The sequence below is a fragment of the Brachyhypopomus gauderio genome, chromosome 5 (assembly GCF_052324685.1).
Source record: "Brachyhypopomus gauderio isolate BG-103 chromosome 5, BGAUD_0.2, whole genome shotgun sequence".
Taxonomy (NCBI): Eukaryota; Metazoa; Chordata; class Actinopteri; order Gymnotiformes; family Hypopomidae; genus Brachyhypopomus; species Brachyhypopomus gauderio.
This window is the reverse complement of record NC_135215.1, coordinates 20514206-20524085: the sequence shown is the minus strand read 5'-3', so window position 1 is coordinate 20524085 and position 9880 is coordinate 20514206. Positions and strand designations below refer to the sequence as shown.

The 9880-nt window shown below is 40.7% G+C and overlaps 2 protein-coding genes across 2 annotated transcripts; both read right to left on the bottom strand.

The window, feature by feature from the left end:
- Positions 1-1167: 1167 nt before the first annotated feature.
- Positions 1168-5293, bottom strand: rad51ap1 (RAD51 associated protein 1). Its single transcript, XM_077004567.1, has 10 exons — positions 5004-5293; positions 4618-4661; positions 4330-4480; positions 3724-3830; positions 3554-3622; positions 3345-3425; positions 3028-3165; positions 2746-2913; positions 2276-2401; positions 1168-1597 (listed from the first exon to the last, which is right to left on the bottom strand). Exons 1-10 carry the CDS (start codon positions 5018-5020, stop codon positions 1470-1472), a joined length of 1029 nt encoding a protein of 342 aa, XP_076860682.1. The 5' UTR covers positions 5021-5293; the 3' UTR covers positions 1168-1469.
- A 2610-nt stretch (positions 5294-7903) lies between these two features.
- On the bottom strand, positions 7904-9604 carry fgf23 (fibroblast growth factor 23). The gene is made up of 3 exons (XM_077006364.1): positions 9170-9604; positions 8910-9013; positions 7904-8776 (listed from the first exon to the last, which is right to left on the bottom strand). Exons 1-3 carry the CDS (start codon positions 9399-9401, stop codon positions 8345-8347), a joined length of 768 nt encoding a protein of 255 aa, XP_076862479.1. The 5' UTR covers positions 9402-9604; the 3' UTR covers positions 7904-8344.
- Between the last annotated feature and the right edge of the window lie 276 nt (positions 9605-9880).

Here is a 9880-nt window from a genome sequence, read left to right as displayed (position 1 = left end):
TTTCAGAAACTACTGATCTACTGGGATTTTCACGCACAACCATCTCTAGGGTTTACAGAAAATGGTCAGAAAAAGAGAAAATATCCAATGAGCTGTATATTCTGTGAGTGCAAATGCCTTGTTGATGCCAGAGGTCAGAGGAGAATGGCCAGACTGGTTCAAGCTAATAGAACGGCAACAAAAACTCAAATAACCAGTAATTACAATCAAGGCATGCAGAAGAGCATGTCTGAATGCACAACATGTCAAACCTTGAGGTGGATGGGCTACAGCAGACCACACCGGGTACCACTCCTGTTAGCTAAGATCAGGAAACTGAGGCTACAATTCACACAGGCACAACAAAACTGGACAATACAATAGTAGATTGTAAAAACGTTGCCTGGTCTGATGAGTCTGTGCTGCGACATTCGGATGGTAGGGTCAGAATTTGGCATCAACAACATGAAAGCATGGATCCATCCTGCCATGTATCATCGGTTCAGGCTGGTGGTGGTGGTGTGGGCAATATTTTCCTGGCACACTTTGGGCCCATTAATACCAATTGAGCATCTTGTCAATGGCACAGCCTACCTGAGTATTGTTGCTGACCATATCTATCCCTTTATGACCAGTGTACCCATCTTCTGATGGCTACTTCCAGCAGGATAACGGGCCCTGTCATAAAGCTCAAATTATCTCTGACTGGTCTCTTGAACTCGACAATGAGTTCACTGTACTTGAATGGCCTCCAGTCATCAGATCTCAATCTAATAGAGCACCTTTGGGATGTGGTGGAACAGGACATTTGCTGTATGGATGTGCAGCTGACAAATCTGCAGCAACTGTGTGATGCTATTATGTCAATATGGAACAGACTGAGGAATGTTTTCAGTACCATGTTGAATCTATGCCATAAAGGATTAAGGCAGTTCTGAAGGCAAAAGTTGTTGCAACCCGGTACTAGCAAGGTATACCTAATAAAGTGGCCAGTGATTGTGCGTATATACGAGTAGCTCAGTTTCATACCTGCAGAACATGTCAGGCAACAGGGTCTGCAGCTGCAGAGTCATTTGTAAATATTTTATAAGAACTATATCTTTTACACTGTTGATATATGTATTCAAGTGGGTCCAGATTTGAAATGGAATTAAACAGTGTACACAAAAGAAAACACTACAGTCTATGACAATTTAAATACAAATGTTTAATTCTAAAAGATTTCATTAAAATTTTTAATGACCTTGACAGCACATATTTAAAATCCTGTGAAAAACCACATGAAAATGTGAAACTATATGAATGATAACAAAAACCATACTTACTCAATAGGCCAATTTTTTTCAGTTAAAAAAATTGCTGTACAGAGATGTGACATCCTGATTCAGATCAAATTACTAGCAATGTAGTGGAGACAAAGGCACACAGACAGTAGGACACACTGGATACGCTTGAGAACAGTTGCATGGCATGTTTTACACAAAATCAACTCAACGTGATGCAGTATTAGGGTGCAGTGGCTTGACTCGAGCCAATCGCGACAATCCAAGACGCAGACCCGACCCAGGTGACTTCACTGGGCCATTCAGACAGGAGCCAGGACTTCTGCCCACCACACCTGACGACAGCCAAGGAAAGAAGGATTAATCAGAATCAGAAATACTACTACTACTACAGATTACTAACTGTTACTGTTCACCATTATCAGTCTGACCTGCAGATTTAAAAAAGACCTGTTTAAAAATCAACATGTACCGAGTCCATCATGGCAAATCTATAACTACATTACTTACTTTAAATCCAGACTATCCTAGCCATTTAGAAATCCACGACTCAGGGGATACGAGAGAATTTTAAATTATTTCAAACTAAGATAGTATCTCTCCCAGGAACGGATATGTGCACACACACACACAATTAGGAAAACTATTTTCTTAACCAGTAGCACATAGAATAGATTCTATTATATGTGATGTTGGTCAAGAAAATAGTTTCCCTATTTGTATATGTGCACGTATCGGTTCCTGGGAGAGATACTATCTAAAAAAATGTTATTGATGAACAGCACATAAGTTACTTGAAAACAGAAGTGCTCAGATTACTAATCTGACACTATAAATCTGGTCATGAATGAGGGTCCTGAGTTTCATAGAGTTCTTTGCAGAATGGCTTGCTCATTAGGGTTCTGGACCCATAGTATTGTTAACCTTGTAAACCCTGTAAAGCTGCTTTGCGACAACTTGAGTTGTTAAAAGCGCTATACAAATAAACTTTGATTGATTGAATGCCACCTCACCGGGAGGATTCCACTTTGGAATTCTGCCCTCTGCAGGACTGGAGCAGAGTGCAGGCTTAGCCACAGGAGGAGTGGTGGGACTCCTGTTGGAGGCAGGATGAGAAACAGCTGGACTTCTGTTGAGTGCTGATAAGGTGTGCAAAAAATTATGATAATGAACGTTTATTTCCTGATTCAGGGAACCAAGTCAACATGCACATCTCAAGTGTATGTATATCTTAATGTTCTGGAGTATAGAAAATGCACTGTTCCGAGTTAAGTTCATAAATAGGTAAAAATAGGTAAAATCATAAATAATACTAAGATGGACATTAACAGCTCATATGTTGTGTCCAGCAAACCCAAAATGTTGCGAGATGTGCACATTTTACCCTAGTCTAATACTGAACATGAAAACATCCAGAAGAAAAGACATAGACGTGTTTTACAATAAGTTTTGTTTTTTTTTTTTATGCAGGAAATTGTACAACCTGTTGAGTGTGATTTGGCTTTAGGAGTTTTCACAGGCCTCTTCTCCTTAACAGCCTTGGGGGCTGTTTTTCTCTCATTCTTTTTTGTTTTCTTTTTCTCTCCTTTTCTCTTCCCTGTATATTCCTCGTCCTCGCTCTCATCCGGATCACTAAAATCTGCGTCACTCTCTGAATGAGTGAAGGGGAAAGAAGGCAGTGAACTCACACTGCTGAAGCCATGATGTTCACTACACGTGCTGCGATGGGCAAGCCCAGTGAATTAAGCTGTTGAGCTGCGAGTACCGGGCGTGTTTTGGGGCTGGTAGTCTTCGTCCTTCTCCTCCTGTAAAGCTGGCCTCTGCCCTTGCGGGGCCTGTGAGGGCTTCCTCTGTCCGGGAATGGCAGGCAAGAAGGGATGCTCGCTGATGATCTGATCTAAACCTGTGGTGGCAGTGTGCATACATACAGTACAGCTATGGTAACATTCCACCAATGTGTTTCCAGAAAAAAATTATAAAAACATCCATCCACCCACAAAAGATACTGTTAAAGTTGTTTCATTCTGATTACTTAAATTATTCCTACATCAGTATTTTAATAGAAGAGAATTCTATATTTACCTAATTCACTAACATCCACACTGCAGTTTGACAGCACGGGAGGTAAATCCTGAAGGAGCGGTCTTGAAGATGTATCCTGCTCTTGGGGTGAAATCAAGTCCAAGTAAAACATTTTAAAGATTTATTCAATCTAAAACTACTATATATATGGCAGATAAATTATACTTGAATTACACCAATGAAGCACAGTTCTGATCAGATCTGATTACCTAAGCAGCTGCTGTCTGTACTGAAGTGCATCAGCACAGGAGGTGAATCCTCAAGGGGCTTTTCATCGTCTTCAAAGCACAAAATGAGCAGTTGCTGGTTAATTGTTGAGGCAAACCTCATTAGCAGTACCAAGAGATACCAGTCATTCACAAACACAAAACAGTCACACCTCGGCCACGGGTAAGTGGCATCTCCATGGTTTCTGTAGACCGGAGCAGTGAGAGAGAGAGTGCAGCTTCCAAGTCTCTTTTGTACAGTTTTTCATCCAAAGACACCCTAAGACACATTTAAATACACTAAGAAATCACTTATTAAATAAGTCAGCTTTATTACATTTAGTCTACACACGGTCACCAGATCTCAATCCAATAGAGCACCTTTGGGATGTGGTGGAATGGTAGATTCGCATAGTTAATGTGCAGGCGACAAATCTTCAGCAATTGCGTGATGCTATCATGTCAATATGGACCAGACTCTCTGAGGAATGTTTCCAGTACCTTGTTAAATCTATGCCACGAAGGATTAAGGCAGTTCTGAAGGCAAAAGGGGGTCCAACCCAGTATTAGCAAAGTGTACCTAATAAAGTGACCGGTGAGAGTGTGTGTGTGTGTATTCAAGCTTCAGCTTCACATCTGATGAAGGACCTCTGCCCGAAACGTACTGTTTCTCTGGAAACTTTGTGTGCTTTACTACATTTGTAATCCGTCTGCCTCTCTTTCTGTGCGCACCGTTTCGTCATTTAAGTAAAAAAAAAATAAAAATACATAATAAATACCTCTCTTTGCATCCTTTACCAGTAATCTCTGATAGGCCACGTTCGTGTGCAGAGTTAATTGGGGTTTTGCTCTCTTTCTCGTGCTGAGGTTCCTTCACAGAGCCTCGAGCTTTTTTATGTGGCGGTGCTTTCACCGCCGCAAAATCCTCATCTGTGTTAAAAGCGCATTTAGAGAGTGGGAGAGTAAGATGTGTTACTGACATGCTTAAGATGTATCGCTACAAACAACGTAATCAGAAATAAGCGACTGCAGTGTTTGGATAACATTAAGAAAAGACAATACTTTACCGTCATCATCCAGGAAATCCACGTAATTTACAGTTTTCCTATGCCTAACAAAACAAAACAACAAAAAACTTAATTAATAGCTAAAACACAAGAAACGGCTAGCTGGGCTAGCTTACTCGGACGAGCTTGAAAGCAGAATAACAATTCATTATTATGTATTCATATCCAAGATATATAACAAAATTAGCGTTATAATGTTAACAGACCTATAACTACAGGATGCAAAGTCATGCGAGTTCATGTGAGATATCAACTCATCTGATCAATAAAAACAATCAAAATGAATGAATTAAAACCTAATTAGCTTAGGTCCAGCTAAGTTTAAGAGGAATCATTTCAGTTAGTTGGGTTAGCTAACCTAGGCAGCCAGCCATCATCTTACAAACCTGGAGGGTCGCTCCATTTTCTACAGGAGCAGGCGAGACTGACCAGAGTCGGTGTTTGTATTGCAGAAGCAGCAGTGCGTTTCTCTCCCGATCAAACACATAACCTAGCTATGCGCTAGATATGGTTTACAACAGGTACATTAAACGATAATGACCTACATGGCAGTCTAATTTATGAATTTAGCCACAAAATATCATCTTGGCGAAAGCGCAACTTCAGCGTTCCTGCCTGACAGATCTACCGCGAACCCGCCTGAAAACAAATTGAGTAAAGTTATTTGATGGTTCCGTGATGACAGATTCGTAAAAGTTCACTTTAAAGCATGGCACCGTTTCATCGCTAATGAGTAGAAATATCTGATACGCAAATGTGATCATATTCTGTGTTAAACGTTTAAATTGTTTTTGGATGGGAAAGTACAGAAAAGTGCGTAATTTAAAATGTCGAATCTATTGACAACCTTGCCATCATAGCCACCAGAGCACATGCACCACCCAGAGAGCTATCTAGACCTTAGAGCAGACCTGGCCACTGTAGACCCCATTGAGATAGTTGATAAATTAGCAGTCAAAAGTAAATGTGTGACTATGACACTTGTTACACTGTGATACGTGCATGAAATAAAAAGTCACTGCTTTTATTTTGAAGGCAGCTGTTTTGGTTTTGTTTTTAAATTTGTGTCTGTCCGGCAAAGATGTCAATTCCAGTAAAAGTCCTCACCAGGATTTTGCTCAGGCTTCCTGGATTGTGTTGATTCCACTAATTTTACCTGGATTGCTAATTAGAAAATCTAGCAAGCTTGAGCAAAATCCTGGTGAGGACTTTTACTTTCTGAACCTGGAATTGACACCTCTGCTGTCCGGTCAGCTCGCTCGTGCACCTTCACTCAAATGTGTCGGTGAATGTGTTGGACAGCAAGAAATGAGTTCTTAACTGTATATGTCATATAACTGTAACAAAGAATGAGTGATACAGGAATAGACATCTAAATATTTGTTTACTGAAGTAAAATGTAAAGCCGTATTTGCAGATAACAGTTAGCTGTGTTTAAGGATTACAATTTGAATCGCTATTACAAGAGTAAACGCTCAGAAAAATACAATAACTTGACTGAAGCATAACACCGACACGGGCATGTGAAAATTTGCTAGCGAAACCGCAAAGGCAGCAAGGATTGTTTACAGAGCTGCACTCGTCCAGGAATACAGCAGTTAGGACCAGCTTTGTGATATCCTACAACACTGCAAAAAGCAGTAAGACATTATCTGATGGGGAGTTTGCCAAAGATGTTTGGTGGTCCTTTGGTAGTACTAATTTGTCCTGAGAAAAGGAAATTTGTCCCTCTTGCAAATGTGTCCCTCTTCAGGTGAACCGCAACAAGATGAACGAGAGGAATTTGGACATTCAACTGTAAAACAAAGCAGATATTAACTTTTTGTCTTGGCTCTGGAGAGTTGTGATGATATCCCAGTTACTGATCTTTACATGTGGGGTAAGGGGAAAACTGAGATGACGGAGGAGCTGCAACTATGCGGACGATGTTATGCTAGTTTTTTAAAACAAAAAACAATCTCAATCTAAACTGAACAATCTCAAGTTCATTAATTAATGACATAAACCTTTCCTCCACATTTTCATTGTATCATTCTAATGTATCATTCGTTCCAGGCCCCTTGAGAAAATTAACTGCCCACCCCTGGTTTAGAATTAACGTCTTAGTTGAATATATGGATTTAAAGAGCTCGTATTTGTGTACAACAGCAATTCAACTGATTGTTTATAATTATAATGTTATATAATTATAAAACAGGTCTACTGTTTTGCATCATATGGTTAAAGCAGAGTGGTCTCAAAATGAATATAAAATTGTACAGGCCCTTATACCGGCTTCATAGTTATGTATGTAATCTGTGTGTGTGCACAATATAATATGAATATCACGCTATTTTCCATCTTATTCCATCAGATAAGTAACTATTTTATTATCAGTGGCCACATCTTTTCCTTGCATTCATTTTGTAATTTTAAGAAGTAAAGAAGTAATTAGACAAGAATGCATATTTTATGAAAAAAAAATCATTAAAATGTAGTAGTGTACACTAATGCAAAAATAGCTGACCGGAAGTTCTAACACAAAGGCGGAAGAAACACACACTTGAAAGTAGGGCATTTTTTATTATACCGTCTCATAGCCTGTCTGAGGCCATTATCATTATCAGATGTCCTGTGTCCAGGCCCGGCGACACGGGGGGCGAAAGGTGGCGTCGCCCCCTCAGGCGAAGTGTCCCGCCCCCTTAATAATAAGATCCAATTATTCAGGGTTTATTTACATCTGATGTATATTTAAGATTCAGTGAGTTACTAGTTAGCTGTGGGGCCAACCACTGGCGATCGATCGAAACACCCCCCGTCAAGAACTTACGTTCGCCACCCCTAAATTTGTTGACGCCCCCCCACTGTAGCCTATATGTCCTGGCGCCGGCCCTGCCTGTGTCACAACTGTAAAGGCCAGCGGCTCTCACCAAAAATAGCTTCCCTGAGCGGAAAAAGTAGCTTAAAATGTGCAAATGTTTTTTTTAAGGCAGAAAGAAATGCAAGCTCTGAACCCCAGATAAAAAACATGTTAATGCTGATCACGTTTCATTCAGATTGTGTACCCATGAGGTCGCAGTTCACTGCATTTTGTGCAGATTGTGTGGACTGTGTGGGAACGAAGCACACGAGAGTGAGGGGGAAAAGTTTATTGATAACCATAAATGTGGAAAACGTTCACTATATTCATTTTGTTATTTATCGAGAAAATGAATGAAGTGTCTACTATATAAATACCATAAATAAAACATGTTAATATAATTAAATAAATAAATATTTTAGGTTTCAGTTATTGTTTGGAGTTGGTGTCCGGCACCAGTTGATTATCTGAGATGGTAGATTAGGAAAATAAATATAGGCCTACAGGTATTAATCATAGGCCTATGTAAAAACCATATTGCAAAGAGAGGTAATTTAGTTATAAAAGATCAAATTTGATCATTTAAAGTGATTTTCAAGTAGACATCCCATTGTCCATAGACACAATAGCAACAAGATACTGGGCACATTCTGACTGTGGCGCTTCAATACTTGAGTGTAAACACCAGAAGCAGTAGACTTAATGAAATGAAAAAAACAGAAAAGGCAAGATACTAACAAAAATATCACCGTAGACACTGTCTCATTATCATTACTTAAATAGTGCTTAAATGCTGTTAAATTAGACCCGTGTTCGTTTTGACAGACCAGCTGTTTTCGACGCAATTTTGTACACATGTTGTCCAGTCATAATGAATGATGAGTGATCTTAGCCAACGGTTCCAGAGATACGGGGACTGCTGGGGTTCCTAGCATGGATCAGGTCCCATGGGTCATCATCGGAAGGGAAATTGAGCGTTTCTCTGGAGATGTTGCGATCTTCTGACGGATCGACGTCTTGGTCTGCATCGTCCTCCTGTAAGGCACGTGAGTCCGCCTCTTCTCCAAATCTGAGTGCGCTGAGGGGATCTGAGGGATCAATCTGTCGGTTTCTCCTTTCTCTGTGCTGAAGGCGCTCTAGTGGAACTGTATTCTTTTCTGATAGAAAGAGCGACGACTGAGCAAGGTTCTGACCAGCTGCATACATCTGCTTTTTTCCGTCCAAGTTGAGTAATATAGCGGTCTTGGTGGAGTAGTAGACGTCACGGTGGTTCTCCAAAAGCTTGTGATAGAAAAGGCAGTCATCCCTGTTGCAAACCGTCTGCCGTCAGAATGAGACAAATGATGAAAGAGGGAGAGAGTTATATGTTATTATTCTTTAATTACATTTTAAACTCAAAAGCACTTCTCATAATAGTTTTTGGTTACCTATATAATAATGCCGCTGTACTCACAGATGTGAAGAGATTCCCTTCTGGGTCCATGCACAGGAACCGGTTGCTTTTTACTCCAAATATTGCCATACGGTCCCTGGTCTCAGCTTTCAACAGAATCACACCTATTGAAAAGATACAAAATAGATTGGAAATGAAAAACGATTTTGAGTTCTTGTGTATATACATATATTTATGGATGTATCTCTCTCTTTCTCTCTCTCACACACAGACACACAGACCCACAACTTTTCAAGTTTTCCGTAAGCGTTCGTACTCACTGTATGAACCACGATTTGTAGTTTTGCGCACTTGTCCATTAAGAGTAATCTCTAAATAAAAGTTGTGTAGATCTGTGGTTGTTTGTAAGTGAATATATCTCCGCGGGTTTCCCCAGTTGGAACCTTGTAGAGGAGATGCGTTTGGAGCAGCATCCGCATGGCGACATCCTTGAAACGCCGCGAGCCACAGAGCAAGGAGAGAGTGCACATTCAAACGGCCAGCTTTACGCATGGTGGCGGACGGAGCGAGGACACAGGGTGCGTGGACAAAAGTCAGGACTTGAAGTCGTTCTGGTCCGTAAAACTTAAAGTCCGGCTATTTAAACTCACTCTGCGCCACTCCTTGCATTTTTACGCAACACTCGCCCCCATACTAGAGATGCGTACTCACAAGGAACGGAAGAACGCATGGGTGGTTTTATGTGTACACCTTGGTCTGTTTATAGTGAAGTTAATTGGCCGGTACCGGACACGCCATAATTGAATTTACCATAGCCCACTTAACACTTTTCTCAATGTACCCACACGCAACACGTCACTCACTGCAGTCAGTATACGATAAACCACAGAGCAACAAAACAAAAGTAAATATAACAAAAGTCAAAATATCTCCGGTGTGCATAGGCGGAGCCAAAGCAGGGGCCGGGGTGGCACTGGACCCCCCTGAATTCTGATTGGCCACCCCAAGTGCCCCCCCAGATGACTGACATG

Excerpts from the sequence above, each read along its gene's own strand:
- rad51ap1 (XM_077004567.1), bottom strand. Across the intron at positions 4,481-4,617 it reads GGATTTCCTGGATGATGACG|ATGAGGATTTTGCGGCGGTG; the intron begins GTAAAGTATTGT and ends CTTTTAACACAG. Across the intron at positions 2,402-2,745 it reads AGCCAAATCACACTCAACAG|CACTCAACAGAAGTCCAGCT; the intron begins GTTGTACAATTT and ends ACACCTTATCAG.
- fgf23 (XM_077006364.1), bottom strand. The coding sequence starts at position 9,401 with ATGCGTAAAGCTGGCCGTTTGAATGTGCACTCTCTCCTTGCTCTGTGG. Across the intron at positions 9,014-9,169 it reads TACAAATCGTGGTTCATACA|GTGTGATTCTGTTGAAAGCT; the intron begins GTGAGTACGAAC and ends TCTTTTCAATAG. Across the intron at positions 8,777-8,909 it reads AAGGGAATCTCTTCACATCT|ACGGTTTGCAACAGGGATGA; the intron begins GTGAGTACAGCG and ends TTCTGACGGCAG.